The following is a 16,837-nucleotide window of genomic DNA, read 5'->3' on the forward strand; positions in this document are numbered from 1 at the left end:
CGAGCGAGCGAGCGAGCGAGCGAGGGGCCGCCGCGGTGCGCTCAGCCGGGCCGCTCCTGCCTCGGCCGCCGCCGCGGCGCCTGGCCCTGCCGAGACCGGCCGGATCGCAGGGGCTGCAGCGCGCATTTCGGCTCGGAGGAAGTTGACTGCGAGGCTGCCGCAGGATCCCGGGGTCCGGATCGCACGAAGCTTGGCAGAGCCGCCTCCTACGTGTTCTACTTTCCATCTTGGCTATTGTTAGGGATTGTTTTTCTGCCGGCGGTCCTTCCTCCGAAACTTACAAAGAAAGTGTTGGATTTCCCCTTGTTCGAACTAAGGAATTGCAGACCACTTCTGGGGAGCCGGATCTGACCCACCCCCTGTCCCCTTCTGGTACCAAAGTGCTTACTCCACTCCAAAGTGCCATGTCAGAACTGCTAACGGGAAGAAGGGACTCCTGAGACGTGCCCACACCTTTGCACCTGCCTTGCGCTTCCCCTTTCTTGGCCATCTTCCCCGGCCGAAGCAGCACCGAGGAAGCCCCCTTCGCTATCCTCCGTGGAAATTGGTTATCCGAGGCCGGATCTGGGGGAGGAATATTAGACTTAGAGGAGTCTGCGCGCTTTTATCCTCCCGCGCCTCTTGGCCGCTGCTAGTTCACTGCTGGGTCCCTGAGCTCGCTTCCCTCACCCCACCCACTTCCTGTGCTCGCCCGGGGGGTGTGTGCCGCGCCGCTGCCGGAGTTCTGGGAAGTTGTGGCTGTCGAGGATGGGGGTCTGTGGGTACCTGTTCCTGCCCTGGAAGTGCCTCGTGGTCGTGTCTCTCAGGCTGCTGTTCCTTGTACCCACAGGAGTGCCCGTGCGCAGCGGAGATGCCACCTTCCCCAAAGCTATGGACAACGTGACGGTCCGGCAGGGGGAGAGCGCCACCCTCAGGTAGGGAGCGGTCTTTCTTCGATGAATTGAGGATGATGTACGTGGGTTGTGGGGGAAGAGGGGCAGGGGTGCAGGTGTGTGCACTGGAGCAGCTGGCAAGGAGGTCGCTGGTTCCTTGGGCTGCAGGATTCATGCATGAGCTGAGTGCCCTGCCCCGGGAACGTGGTGGTGTTAGGGAAACGCTCAGAGGTTGGGGAGATGAGCTGTTTCCCCAAAACTGGCCTCCTGGGCTCAGGACTTGGTAAGCATGAGGGAGGGGTGAGGCAGGGAGTCACTGAGATTGAGGGCAGTGGCCTGGGCACTGTGTGTGCCCGAACCTGGTGGCCATGGTGACTGGGGACCTGGCTGGGGCTCAGCGTGAACAGTCATCTCTGAAGCTAATGAGTCCCAAAGGATGAGTCTGGCTTCTTGTGAATGCCTTCACTCTGCCCATGCCATGGGGAGTTGCCAGTGGGCTTTTGTATTCTGGCAGAACTGCTGTTTTGTCCTGGGCTTGGCTGTGTCTGGGCATTTCTGGGGTGCCTTCGTGCCATGAGCCGGTGGGTAGAAGGACATGCTTTTTCTTGTCTAAACATGGCTTTCTGAGATTGAAGTCATGGAGACGCGTCTGATGTGTCCATGGAAAATATCATTAACTCTGGTTAGCTGTTCTTTCTGGTGCTGTCCACTAAATCGGGATGTGCAAAACTCATGTACTGAACAGATGGGAGATTTCAGGGTTGAGTTGGGTCCTGATTGGCTTCTGGGGTTAAGGCTTGCAGTATCTGAGGAGGAGGAGACTCTTGGCTATGTCTTGTGTAAGGTGGGATGAGTCTGTGTCCCGGATTACCCTGTCTACTGGCATGTTAACTCAATTTTCAGTGTCTACACACTGCACCACTTGTAAGAGGGTAACGGAGAATTAGTGATTATAGTGGGGAATCTTACTCTCTAGAATTTTAGGAAGAGTCAGCATGAGGTAGAAGTTAAGAAGGTTCATGAGAAGAATGATTTCTCTGCCTCTCTTTGATTTAATATGGCTTCTTCCATAAAGTTTCCCAAACTGGGCCATTGAGCCGGCTGCAAGGCAACATGGCAACATTCCTGTCCTTCGCCTGTTAAGGTTCTTGGAAAGATAATCTTGGTGCCGGTGTCCATTGTTTTGCCCGCGTCTGTTCTTCTAAAATTGCATTCTTTGTGGATGGTACCCTCAAGGAAATACCCACGGGGCAGAAAATGTTGAGGAGGGGGCCCTGGCAGTACTGGGCTGCCTTGTCAGGACATTGCCAAAGGAAGTTTGTGATTTAAGGAACCACAGGGCCTGCAAAACATCCCATCTTCCATTGCCTTTGGGCAACTGACGTCCATGGCCCCAGGGAATTCCTACTTACTCATTGGCTCAGGAAACCCACCTCTTCCACTAAGCCCTTTAGGGACAATTTTGAACAAAGGTTAGATACCTAACTGCCTCCCACCCCGGAATTACTAGATCTGCTTTATAAGGGGATTTCACAGAGCTCTAAAAATGCTGTGATTTCAAACTACTTAAGGAGAGATACAGAAATGAAGCCCTAACACAATACAATGATGAATTTAGTGTTCTCTGTATGTTCCCTTTGTCCCTAACCCTTAGCTGCAAGCAGTAGTCCCCAAGAGATAAGAAAGAGTCATTCTCACGTGGAGAACATTTTAGGAACAGATTGGATGGTATTTTCAAGGAGAAGGTGGAAGGTAGTCAGCTCTGGAGATTTGGAGAAAAAGAAACAGCAAAGGGGCCCTGACAGACAATGGTTCCACATCGTAGAACAATGATGGGGGGGGGGGTGGATGAGCCAGGATCTGGTCTTAGCCCCAGAGGGCAGCCCCTGAGGTTCATGAGAACTGAGACTCTCTGGAGAGTGGCTGAATTCAGCAGACTCTGAGCCAGGGCAGGGGCCTTCGTTAGGAATTAGCTTCTTTTTAAAACCGCGTTATCATTTGCTGGATGCTTCTCTTTCTTTATTTTCCCTTCCATGCCTTTCTTGCTCACTCTGAGCTTCCCTGTCCCTGTTCCTTTCAGGCACTAATGTCTGTTTGCATTTTCACATCTGCTCTGGTCTTGTTTGGGTGTAGATGGAGGTAGTGCAATATGATGGGGCTTCCTCTTTAGACCCAACCCTGCCATGGCATAAAAAGGCCCTCCTAGAACAACTCCTGCCATTCTGTGCCACATTCAGTGCCAGCTCCTGGGACGAAATGTCTAACTGACATGCAGAAGGAAGACCGTTCCAGTGGATGGAGCCCTACAGAGCAGGGATTAGAGGAGCTAGGATGTGACTGACACCAACCCAATGGCCATGGGCCAGATTTAGGGTGTGAATTGGGTTAGCGGGTGTCACAGACGACTTGCACAGAGGATGCTCATACCTCTCCACATAACCTTCATTCTTCTCGTGCTCTCATGCACTGGAGCCAGTGAGGTCCGCCACGTTGGGGTGTACTTTTGTGGCATGTGAGCCCTTGAACTCTCAAGCATAGTCTTTGTACCATGTAATTCTGTGTGCAAAGACGCAAATAGGAATTCCAGAATGTATTTTGTTTGCATAAAAATTGCTACATTCGCACATAACCTGACTCCAGGTTGTAGCCCTCTAGTGACTCAGGGCTCTGGGTTTTTTGTTATGGTTTGTTGCTTTTTTTGTGTATTTATATGGATCTTTTCTTTTTTCTTCCCTCTTTCCCTTCCTATCTTCCTCCGTCCCTTCTTCTTTCCATTCCTTCATTTTTGTTCAGCATGTGACCAAGCTACACAGATACAACTAGGGAGGCCTGGAGCATCTCTCTCCGCCCTGGAGAGCCTCCCTATCCACAGCGCCTTGGCTGACCACGAAGGCCATGCTTGTAATTTACTTCTCAACCAGCAGAGGACTTTTTGCTCTCCTTTCACGTTAGTCTGCTTTGTTCTCAACAGTTTTATTTTTTGAAGATCTCTTCTAGTCCCCATAGAACAAATGTTTCAGCTGCAGATTCTAATGTGAGGAAACTTTTAAAAATGTTTTATTTCATCCAATTAGCGCTAAGGATCCTTGCGGAGGTATTGGGAAACCTTTCACCCAACCGTGGCATTGACAGCCTGAAAGGAAGTGCAAACAATTTGCAATCTCCCACCCTTTCTGCCCTCCTGCTGTTAATCTGTATGCATATTTTTTTGAAAGGGCGAGGTTAGGTAGAACAGAATGTGCAGTAATAACATTAACCAAGGTTTAGGGAGCACTCGCTCTGTGTCAGGGAGAATTCTGTTTTACATAGTATCTCACCTGTTGTCCAGCCTCCTGATACTAACATTCAACCCTAATAAAGATCCTGTGGTGTAGGTGCTATTCTTATCCCCATTTTGCAGATGAGGAAACTGAGGCACGGAGTATTTACATCGTTTGATTAAAGTTGCACAGATAGGAAGTTAGCAAGGGGCAGAGCTGGAGTGCTAATTCAGGGCTTACTCCCTGATCTTGTGCACCACGCTTTCCCCCCACTGCATTCTGTGTTCTAATTCCTTGCTGGTACTTAGGGTCTCCTCTAATCATTCTGGCTTAGACCCTCTCCTGCAACGTCGTTGAACTTTCTATGTTCTTTCTCTTCGTGCATTGGGGGGCCGCTAGTGGTTGGAAAGCAGAGATCTTGCCGTATAATGTCATGAGCACTGTGTGCTTCCAGATGTTTCCTGAACAGATAAAATAAATGAAGACAAAACATAAATATCCCCCAGCCTATGCTCCATTTGTCTCTTTACTGCATTTCTCCATCATTTTATTTTAAAATACAGCTGTGGTCAACCAACAAAGACTTATTGAGTGGTTCTTACAAGAAGGGCCCTGAGCTGGGTTTTGGGGTGTGAAAAGGCATGAGGTTTAGACTTCGTACACCGGGCTCTTGAGTCCAACTCAAAAGGCTCGGCGTGGGCAAAGAGGTAACCGACAGGTAAGGCAGAGTGTGCCCATTGGCGAATGGGCAAAATGTGTATGTGTGGTCAGAAAAGAGCTTCCTGACTGGGCTCCTCTATGCGAATACTAAAGAAGGAGTGAGGAGTGGGAGAGACTGAGGTGCCTAACAGTGTGGATGTCACTAATTTGGAGACCTTCACTAAGTGTCCACCTGTAGCTTGGCAATTCTGAGGAATGTGTTCCACGCTATCAGAGATAAGGCACCAGCTAGTAAAGTGAATTATTTCATTGGGATCATCTGGTAAGTGAGTATCAGAGGCTGAAGGGTAACTTCTGTCACTTATCTGGACTCTAGGCTTTACCACTGCACAATGTTGGTTTTTTTTTGCTTCGTTTTTTTTTGGGGGTTTTTTTTTTTTTTTGGATGAGTTAAGAAGAAAAGATACGAGAAATGTACAAGATTAAAGTTAGATTTTGATACAGCAACTCCATGGAATAGCACAGAATAATGTGTTTTTGATATTTGAGAAAACCTGTGGGGTGCCCTTCTAAACATAGGAAGGTGTGGCATACTTTATTCATATCATGTAAAACACTTAGCATCTCACTCTACAACAGATGGGTTCTCTCTTCTCTCCAGCCAGCTCAAGGCCTCTTGAGGGCAGAACTATGCCTTCTTCATGTTTGTGTCCCAATACCCAGGACATGACATGGTCCATGGTTTTTGCTAATAAAGTCTGAGTGGCTATCCTGCCTGTCTTTGTGCTGTAGACATCCTGGCCTTTTCTCCACCTCATGAACATAGAAAGTGAATTCTTGCTACAGGGGTCTGCTACTTGTGATCCTCACTGTTGGAATACCCCTATTCCAGATCTTTCCATGGACAGGTACTTACCGTTTTGGCCTCATCTCAGATGGAACCCCTCACTGAAATCTTCACTGACACCTAAGTCAAAATGACCCCTGCTACCTCCTTACACTACGCCTTACGCTGACATACCATTTGCGATTTGTTTTCTTTGGAGCAGGTATCTGTATGTCAAGTTTTCCTATTCAGATATTTGATTATGTGTTTATGGTCTATCTTCTCCAACTGGACTGTAATTTTCTGGCCAATAGAAGGTATTCAGGACGGAGTTGCTGCACGAATGGATGCGGGAAATCCGAGATCACTGTCTTCTCCTCCTTGCCCTTCTCTGTCCCTTTCCCTGAGTTGTCTCGAGTTGTCCTTGCCCTGGACCTGTTTCTGGCTCACTGTCATTTCTGACTGGGCCGCCCAGCTGGGTGAGGTTGCTCTTGAGGACTTATAAACACACATAAGTTACCTGGGCTGGTGTCTTTCCGTTAGGGACGCAGATGGGTTGTGTCATCTGTCGGTTCTGTCAGAGCTGCACCCAGGACGAGTGCCTCCTTTCTGCCAGGTCACTTCCCGCCCCAGCCCTTAAGCCTTTGAAGAAACTCCTCTCTGATGAGGTGTTCAACCCCAGGAGCAGCGCGGGGACGTGGGCATTTTCCAGATACGGAGGGGCACAGACACGCATCTCTCCACCCCCCATACTTGCTTCTCTCTGTGTGCGGTTTGCTGGCAGTGGTGGTCTCGTGCTGCAACTATCGATCCGTTCTTGATGAGTTAACTCGTTCAGAATAGCAATGCCACTCTGGAAGCGTGTGCCGTTCTGACTGCACTGCCTCCTCCCGGGATCGACTGCTGTGTGCTCACCTCCGGGGCTTGCCAGCCATCCAGCCGGTGGACTGTGGCTCAGAAGAGCATGGACAGATGGGGTTGTGGAGAGAGGCTCCTGGAAGCACACTCAGCCTTTTGAGGAGCCAAAAACTAAAATGGGAAAACGAAAAACCCAAGCAGGCATGGGGCAGAAGGAGCAGGACTATGCCAGTTGTCACAGGAACCTGGCAAGGAGCACAGAGGGACAGGCTGGGCCCTGGGCCTCCGACACTTCTCACCTGCAGGTGGAGATGCCTCACAGGAATGTTTCTTTTGAGTTTGAAAGGATCGCAGAGGCCAGGGAGTTGAGCCACCTGGTTGGACAGATAACGAGGGTAGTGATAATCAGTCTTGCACAAAGACGCCTTCAGAAGGGTGAGGTGGCGCTGATATCAGCCCATGCTTCCTCACTTGGCTGGGAGCCCCAGCGTAGGGCTACCTGTGCCTGCAAGAGGGCCACCTTTTCCTGCCGAGTGCAAAACACCCTGCTGACAGCATCGCGACAGCCAAGGAGCATCTATGGCCCAGCTCCCTCCTCGCTGCTAGTCGCGTCTGGCACTGCAGCCCATGTCCTTAGCCTCCGGCTCCAACTCTGATCGCACATGGGACCGCTCCGTTCACTGTGTCAGGCTCCGTGCGAAGCCCTCCACGAGCAGAGTCTTCTTGAATCCTTATAGCTGTTCCGTGAGGTGGATGCAATTATGATTCTGATTTTACAGATCAGGAAACCAAAGCACGGAGAAAAGTGAGGCATTTTCCCAGATCCCACAGTCAGATGGTGGCTGAGCCTGGAACTTGGAACCAGTTTTGTCTGACTCGAAGTTGGTTCTCTTTTTTGTACCACAGGACTTTTTCTCATTCTGTCTCTTCTTTGCTTCACTGCCAGGAGGTACTTCTAGAAACCTGGGCATTTGATTTTTTCCTCCTTGGCCTGGAGCGTTAAGAATCTCCTTTCTTGAAGTATTTGAGGAATGGGCTATGGGAGTGTTTACACTTTTATGACCTGGAGACACAGAGAATGACCCAGCTGGCCTCTAGAAATTCCTGCTCATAACGCAACCCTAGAATCTCCGTAGTTTGCTCAGAGTCAATCTGTTCTAGGTTCTCCCACCAACCTTTTGCTTCAGAGAGCAGCAGTCTTGGACTGTTTCATAGAGAGCTAGCAAATACTCAGCCATCGCCATGTATTTCTCTGTCCTGCAATATTGAACACACTGAGGTAGAAACACAGTTCTATGACCATCCCACATGCCAGTGTAGTTGGATGCCCTGGTGGTGGGAGGCAGAGTGGGTGAGACCTTGACCTATAAACATTCTTCTTAGTTTTACTTGAAGTAGGGCCACTGGCATCTCTCAAGATGGGAGAATCTTGAAAAAATTTATGATTAATGTTAATAGCGTATTTATTTTTTTAGGTTCAAAGTCTCCACTGATGGGTAGAATGTAACATTTTCCTTGCATTATTTGAGGTTATTTTGCTTCCTTGGGAGAAGGTTGATGGCTTTCCACTCTGTTTAATAGATTACTGATAGCAATAAACAATACAATTAACATCATAGATAGCCAAAGAGTAGTGTTTTTAGGAAACTAAGAATTGGTTGGGTTTAGGATGCAATTTCCAAATTGCATATGTGTACCAAGGAGGAGGAAGAAATAGGAATGTTCAATGGGAGCACACTGGATAGAGGCAAAGATTTCCAATGAAGACCTTACTAACTCATGTTCTAGCAGGAATGGTATGCTAGAAAGAAAACAGACTGGGGGACAGGACTTAGCTAACCCTGACTCAAGCACTGTATCTATGAGCTGTCAGGCAAAAGTTTTTAATTTGTCTGTATAAAGAGGACAGTTATTACCTACCTCAAAGTAGGTTATTTTGGGTTAAAATGAAATAATGCACATAAAGCTTGGTGTATAACTATTACTCTCTTTCTCTCCATATGTATATACATATGCACACATATGTATGTATGTATGTATATTTATATATAATATTCACACATTTGGCAATTTTCATTATAAACTGTTGTGGTTTAAACACCCCTGTAGCTTCACTTTGATTGATACACTGGGTCTTGCTTATGAAAGATCTGCAGAGAGAGGAATGTCTCTCCACCCACCCTAATTGTACTTTCGTGTATTTCGCCACACATCTGTTTCGATCCTAGGACCCTTCTTCAGTTCAAATAATTTCTTGCACTGTTTTATTTCTGACAGGGAGTGAGAAGAAAGGTATTTCTTTCTTTCATATTTTTTAAGAAAGGTATTTCTTTATTTTTCATAGCAAGATTGTTGCGTAGCAAGTTCTGACAGTTAATGGCTCCAGAGATGAATTTCCTACCAAACACAGCCACACAGAAGGCTCTGTAATGGCAGGTTCTCTGAAACAAATGGTGGGGCTAGGAGTTCACGTGCAGATTTAGGATTCGTAGACTTTTTTCCCTTGGAAGACTGATTTTTTTCCCCCGTGATAATTATACTGGAGTCAGCTGGCAAATAGAAGTAGGGATGCCATCGCTTGGGGAGGGGGGGTTTAAGTTCTTCTGGCTTTAATGTTCTCTGATTGGACTCTTTCCATTCATTCACATCTCCTATGCATTGGGAGGCCAGCTCAGGACTTGAACAGTGATGGTGAAAATTGAGAAGCAAATCTCCTTGCATTTGGTAATTTTTCCTCTGTTCAAGTCTGGGGTAAGACCAGTGTGCCTGGCATTAGAAACTGATCACAGAAATCACCAATGGAAGCACAAAAAACAGACCTTTACACTTCAACTGTAGGCCATGGAGCTCAAATTAATTTAAATCATAGATAGAAGTCTCCCTCTTTCCTTATCTGGCTTTCCCCAATCTCATGGTTGGACATGGTTGAGTTATTTGGGTTTATTTGGGCATATTTGTCCAACTTGATCTCTTCTCAGTGTGAAATGCTTTGGCTCAGATAGCTTTGGGGGTTTAGATTTGTCTTATAAAATGAATATATGAAATGATCTTACAAACTTGCTGATGGATTTTTTTAAATAATAGAATTTTTAATGAAAAAGCATCAACCACTAGACTGATGGAAAATGACAAAACTGAAATCAACAGTCAGATAAAGCTCTCTTGGCCACATGTAGGCAAAAGAAGATACGTTTGTGTGAAAATAATTTCTTTATTTTCTCTGGCTTTCAAACAGGCTGTAATGGAGTGGATGAGTGGAAAAGTGCACTCACACTCAGAATAATCATCTTTGGACAAATTTACTCATCAGGAAAGCTCAATCCAAAATAATTCTAACCAGTCGGAAGCTATGAGGAGGATAGTAAGATAGAGAATATATGCAAATTCCTTTTAATTTGATGCAGTTGTTACACATAAAAGCTGGAAAGAGGGGTTCTTTGGTGTTGTGGGTTGAATTGTGCTCCCCACCAAAAGAAAAACACAGAGAGAGAGAGAGAGAGAGAGAGAGAGAGAGAGAGAGAGAGAAAAGATATGTTGAAGTCCTAATATCCAGTATCTCATAACGGGATCTTATTTGGAAATAGGGTCATTGCAGGGGTAATTAATGAAGTTAAGATGAGATCACACTGGAGAAAGGTGAGCCCCGATCCAGTGTAGGTGGTATCCTTGTATGAGGATGGCCATGCAGAAACACAGTAGACACACAGAGAGAATGCCATGTGGTGACGAAGGCAAAGGTTGGAATTACACAGTTGTTAAGTCAAGGACTGCCAGAGATGGTCAGTGAACCACCAGAAGGAAAATGCAAGAAAGGATTCTCTTTTACAGGTTTCATAGGGAGCATGGCCCTGCCAACACCTTGATTTCAGACTTCTGGTCCCTTGAACTGTGAGACAATAAATTTCTGTTGTTTTTAAGCCATTCAGTTTGTAACACTTTGTTATAACAGCCCCAGGAAATGAATGGACTAGGAGAAAGAAATGATAAAGGAAGAGTTCTCTTAAGTAATCATCATAATAAAGGACCACTGAAAAGCCAGGTTAGACCACCCCATCGACCACTGTGACACAAGCCATTGCAGTCCATAGAGGTATCAGAGTTCTGAATGTTCTTGGCATGGCTGTTCCTCTCTAGTCATGATGACCCCGCAAGTTCTCCATTACAGATATCTAGGACGTTGATGTGGAGTAGGACTATACTTCGAGCTCACTACCCTCTTTTTCCTAAGAGACCATCAGGACAGGCCCTCGTGTTCTCACTTCTCAGTGACCTCAGAAGTCAAAGCCCTCCCCACCCAGCCCCAGGTCATGTGTATTGTCTAGATTCTTACTGTTACCCTGTGGTCCTGTACCTCCAATGATCTGAACCAACTGAAGACTTCCCCTAATCCTCCAAACCTTTCTACTATCTAAGCTTCATGATCTGTCACCAGCAAAATCTCTAGGTTGCCAGTCTTTTTTGTAAATGTCTCCTCTCTCTCTCTCTCTCTTTTTTTCTTTTTTTGATGAACCTCAAAATGTGGCTGTTTCCTGAATTATTTCCATTCCTAGAGTCATGTTGACAGTGGCTGTTTTTCTCCTATGTATGCTTATCATGAGCCCTGAAAGTTGGATAGATATTCTCCTTGCTACTCCCTTGGCTTCTGGACAGTCTTTGCCCTTCTTTTTCCAGATCCCTGCTCACGTTGGCACACATGCCATGAGGCTGTGTTACCCACAGCCATTCTTGCTGCAGTCCTCTGCTCTGCCCTGACCAGTCTCTCCCACTGGAGCCCCAGACCATATATCCTAGCACTAATCCACACATCTGCTTTTATGGCTCAGGCATTTTGTTTCTTGTCTGTCTTCCTTCCTTCCTTCCTTCCTTCCTTCCTTCCTTCCTTCCTTCCTTCCTTCTTCCCTCCCTCTCTCTCTCTCTCNTTTATGGCTCAGGCATTTTGTTTCTTGTCTGTCTTCCTTCCTTCCTTCCTTCCTTCCTTCCTTCCTTCCTTCTTCCCTCCCTCTCTCTCTCTCTCTTTCTTTCTTTCTCTTTCTTTCTTTCTTTCTTTCTTTCTTTCTTTCTTTCTTTCTCTTTCTTTCTTTCTTTCTTTTTCTTTCTTTCTTTCTTTTTCTTTCTTTCTTTCTTTTTCTTTCTTTCTTTCTTTTTCTCTTTCTTTCCCCCTTTCTCTCTTTTTCTTTCTTTCTTTCTTTCTTTCTTTCTTTCTTTCTTTCTTTCTTTCTTTCTTTCTTTCTTCCTTTCCTTTCCTTTCCTTTCCTTTCCTTTCCCTTTCCCTTTCCCTTTCTTTCCCTTTCCCTTTCCCTTTCCCTTTCCTTTCCCTTTCCTTTCCTTTCCGACATTTTAAACCCAATGCCTCCAGCCCAAGGTCTTGAGCCCATCCCCATTTAACCCACCTCCAGCCACCAACTTGATCTTCCCTCCCCGTCTGCCTGGATCCTAGGAATGGGCACAACCATTCAGCCAGTGGCTCAGGCCCCAAAGCCCAATAGCTGCATATTTTTTCTTTCTGTCTTATGCTCCGTCTAATCCACCAATCCACCACTGTGTGCCTTTACTTTTAAGGTATCTTTTGAATCAGAGCGCATTCCACCATCTCGAACACGACCTCTTTAGCCAAAACTGCTGTTGGCTGGATTATTCCAGTAGCATCTCATCTGATGCTGGTCTTCCCTGCTCCCATGATACTCTGCCAGAGGCCATTCTCCACCTCCTGGCTCAAGTTGTCCTTTAAGAACACTCATCAACTCATATCACTCTCTCTTCAAAACCCCATGGTGGCTTCCAGTAGTATGCAGGAAGAAATGCAGACTTGTCAGTGGTATAACACCTTTTTATTGCCTGGTGCCTGCCTACCCCTCAGACATTCCCTCTGCCACACCTGCTCCGTTCACAAGGATGCAGTTGACCGAACTTCTCTGTTTCCTTGGACTCACCAGATCACTTCTTGCCTGCCAAAATGCTCTTTCTTCTGCCAGGACCCACTGCAATTTTGTATGGCTGGAACTTCCTGACATCCGTGTGTCTGCTCAAATATCCCATCCTCAAAGAAAACATTCCAAACCCTGCTGTTTGAAACAGCTAGCCTGCCATCCCCCACTTTCCTCTGTTCCCCTACATAGGTTTAATTTTCATCATCACCCTTAACACTTAGAGAAGCCTGTTATTTATTCATCTATTATTTATTTATGGCCTCTTCCACTAAAATGTAAGATCCCTAAGGCTACTGACTTTATTGCTCTCATTTATAGTGGCTAAATTATGGCCTGGAACGTGGCATATATTAAGGAATAGTTGTTGAGTGAATGGGAACTTTATTAGGAATAATACTAAGCTGTTAATAGTGAAAATTATTTACCTTTCAGTAGGAAGAGGGGACTCAGGTATATTCTGAGTCTTCTGTATTGACAGAAGTTTGGGTGTTCCTGAACAGAGATAAAACAGATGGGATGTGATCTAGCCTTGGTTTTGTCTTCCAGGACATGGAGTGGAATGGGCTGAGGGGGGACTTGTGCGGGCAATGTGACACACTTCATAAAATCTACATGTGCAGGGGCTAAAGGACCTTTACATTTCCATTTTCACAAGAGGTTTTATGGAAAATCTAATAAACGCTTGAAAATAAGGATTAGTTTTTAGTTCATGGCCTTCAGCCATGGGGGAAGGGAAAGGAAGTGGCAGCTGGTCAGAAATCAGCCTATGAGTCTCACTTCTAACACATTATTCCATGTCCATTATGTATTTTTAAAACTGTATTTATTAAGGGAATTCTACCTTAAGGCCACATAGCATGATGATTGAGCATAGAGTCTGCAGCCAGGCCCCTCCCTGGGTTCAAATCTTGGCTTTGCCACCTGCCAGTTGTGTGACCTTGGGCACATTAATTAACCTCATTGGGCCTCAGTTTTGTCATTGTTTGATAATAGGAGTAGTGAGCCAGGAGGGAAATCTGAAGTATTTAGAGCAGTGTCTGGCACTCGGTCAGAGTTAGCTTCATACGACGGGGGAAGGACGGAGCATGGGATGTATCCGCTGTGAGCAAATAGAATGGCTTTGAAGCCGGTGACCCTGGGTGCCCCATGGAGGCCGATGTTGCTGCAAGTCCGGTATCTTCATGGTGGAATGATTTTGAACAGCAAATGTCATTGTTTTTGGAAGGTGAATAGTGGCTGAGGGCTGGGGTGACCTGAGTTTCAGCCCTGGCTCTGTCACAACTCACCATGGGATACTGCAAAGAAAATTAGTGTGTTTCCCTGTTTCCCAGTTTCCCTGTGTCTGAAATGAGAAGGCAGGGCATGGCCCCTACTGCTCTGTTCAGTTATTTACATTGGAGGAAGAGATTGTTAGCTGTTCAAAAATATATAGGCTGCTTATCCTCCTCCCTGGGCACAAAGCTGGACTCCCCTTTCCTAGCCTCTTTTGAATTTCGGGGTGGCCACGTGACTGAGTTCTACCCAGAGGAATGCGAGCAAAAGTGATGTGCCGATTGGCCCGTAAAAAGCTTCCATATGAAATACTTCACGCTGTTTCTCCTTACGCCATCTGGATGTGGATGTCCAGAATTACCTTGGAAACCCATGTCCTATTCGGCAGATGCTCCATCATGGGCCAAGTCATTGACTGCCTCCACAGAGCAAGGCTCCCACGCCCGCCCCGCCAACTGACCCAGAACCTCGTTTGTGGGATTATTGCATGAAGGAAAAATACACTTCCATTGCGACAGGCTCCTGGGATTTTGGAGTTCATTTGTTACAATAGCTAGCATTATGCTATCTAATTCAACACAACTATTCTAATTCCTATTATCTGATTTCAACTGCATAGAAATATACAGTTTTTTTTTTAAAGTCCAAACTTAAGCACTTATTAAAGTTTCCTGGCAAGCCTTATGGTGATTTTTGCATGTGTTTTAAAGTGGGAACCATGGCCTTTTCAAACTGAAGCCTTAAATGTTTGATTTTCATTTGCTTGACTCTTTACATCTCTGAACCAAGTAACATGTCTGCTTTACAGAATATGTGAAAACCAGTGACAAAGAAAAGTTTTACCTTGAAGTAAATTAGCACATGTCCATAATGGCTACAACTCGAGACATACCGTAATTAGTGAAAATACCTCTTAGATGACAAATTGCTCATTAATGGCTGGAGGTTTCTTACTTAGCATAACCTTTTGTGCTAGAGATATTCCAACACTCAGTGTTTTAATTGACACAGTAAAAAGACAGATGGGGTGATTTGTAGGCTTTTTCTTAAAAATGTTGAAGAAAAAGGAAAGAAAACCTCTGTCAGAGGTCAGATTTTAGAAGTGCAACCAGGTGGTAGGATAGTAAGTGGTGGTGGGGGGGGAAGGAAAGCATGGGAAGGCAAGGAGGAAGGCAGTGGTGGCAGGAGATCTACAAGGAGCAGAGACCACGCTGATGCATAGAGTCAGCGATCTCGTCTTACATTCGTTGTTGCCTCAGAATGATGTGGAACACTGGTCACATGTTAGGAGCTTAATGCCTCCTTGGGGAATAAATGGATGAGCTGATTTGTGTCACTTTAACCCGATGTCCTATGCATCTTGTATGTGCCAGGCTCTGTACTAGGCATGGGTTTCCTTTTTCACAAAGTGATTTTTAGTGAGGGGTGACCAGGGCTGTAGCTTGTATGAATTGGAAAAAAAAAAAAAAAAGGTGTCCTGTTCCAGCACACAACTTGCACAGACCGGTTAAGAATAGGTGCCCTTCCTCTAGTCTGACAAGTCCATCCCTAGGGCTCCTAGTGGAATAGACAGAGCTGTGCTTCTTTAAATCCCTTTGCCCACCGTCCTTGGGCAGTGCACAACCTGTGCAACAGTACCCAACAGGCACCAGTTATCACTAAATAAATAAGTAGACCAACTGTATTTTGTGTATTGGAAAGCACTATACCAGAATATGGGTAAGGGACAGAGTAACCTGGGGTGCGAGGAGAGGGGTGTTGGCAGGGTGGTCAGCAGCATATGATCTCTGCAGGAATCAGCAGGAGAAACCTTCTCGGCAGAGAAATCAGCAAGTTTCATGATCTACTGAAAGACGGGCAGGGCAAAAAGGAGGCAGTCTCAAAACTGAAGAAGGGGTAAGGAGTACAAAGAGACATTTGGGCCCCTGAGTGTCTGTGAGACCTAGTATAACATACAAATTAAGGAGCAGATGATGATAGAGGCACCGATTTTAGGAGATGAGAAATAAATAAAAATCCTGCATAAACAAAGGCAACACCTGTGTTGATTTTATTTGCTCTGCATAGTTTCCATGTGGATACTGTCTGGGCTGTTACAGCTCTGTGGTTTCGTGGAAGCCAATATTTGGTGCCTCGCCTGCCTCACATGCACCTAGCCATATGGGTCTAGTGTTTTCTAACTGAAATGTCATCCTTCTTTGGTCCATTATGCTTTGCCATTGTCATTTATCACATCTGAAAATTGTAAACATTTAAAATCTGCATAATATCCAATTTGATGTTTTACCTGTTGCCATTTCCAGGATATTACATTGTGAAATTAAGCCAGCACTTTATGATCCTGTGTGGATGTGTGTGTATGTATAAGCAGACACATATTTAGAATTAATGGACTCATAGAAATCAGAGATGGATTAGGCCTAATGAGCTGTTCAGAAGAATTATTTAGTGCATATTTCATATCTCTATTCAGTAATCAAACCTATACACGGCATATGCTAAGAAGGTGAGGTTTTTACATTTTTTCCTAGTCCTTGGATCGTCTCCATTTCTGCCTGAAAATTTAGCATTGCACCCCTAGAGCATTTTGCACCAACTTTATTAAACATTCAGTTTGACATTTCCCTGCCCTTAGGGTTATCTTTGGTGTTGAAAAAATAGTTGCTTTGCTTGTTATCATTAATGTATAATTAGTAATTGGTGCTGGGCTCCGCGGATCCCACCGGGACTCGGGGTGGCTCAGAGCAGGTGGTGGTAGTCGTCTGAGACTGAGTCCTGCCCTCTCCCCAGGCCCTTCCAGTCTCTGGGAGAGACAGACCTGACCTTCAGAGCATACTGAGCGCAAGACTTGGAGAGTTAACCTAGATGAAGGGCTCTGTGTATCTGAATTTTTATCCAAAGCACATGATTTCCCTGCTGACTTCTGTGTTCACCTAAGCTGTGCTGGAGCTGGGGACCTTCCTGCTGGATGACCCCATGAACTTGGTGGTTGCCCACTGTGGTTCCTATTAGCCCTTCGAGCCTCAATTTCCGGCAGACCTTCAAAATTCCATTCACAGTGTGGTTTTCCCTACTACCTAAAAGCAGGAATGGAAGATGGGATATTTGTTTTTTGTTTTTGTTTTTTTATATTATTTTTTATTATGTTATGTTAGTCACCAT

At 45.7% G+C, this 16,837-nt stretch overlaps 1 protein-coding gene across 6 annotated transcripts in view; it reads left to right on the forward strand.

Moving 5' to 3' along the window:
- Positions 1-16,837, forward strand: part of NTM (neurotrimin) — a 965,418-nt gene that overhangs the window by 547,529 nt on the left and 401,052 nt on the right. For 2 of the 6 annotated variants that reach the window (XM_034666097.1, XM_019796936.2), the window contains one exon: positions 830-914. In XM_034666097.1, the coding sequence (XP_034521988.1) occupies positions 830-914 (85 nt within the window). Of the gene's footprint in view, positions 1-408; positions 915-16,837 lie in introns of those variants that run through there. The other 4 variants (XM_034666098.1, XM_034666099.1, XM_034666100.1 and 1 more) reach the window with 3 other exon arrangements.

The sequence above is a fragment of the Ailuropoda melanoleuca genome, chromosome 8 (assembly GCF_002007445.2).
Source record: "Ailuropoda melanoleuca isolate Jingjing chromosome 8, ASM200744v2, whole genome shotgun sequence".
Lineage (NCBI taxonomy): Eukaryota > Metazoa > Chordata > Mammalia > Carnivora > Ursidae > Ailuropoda > Ailuropoda melanoleuca.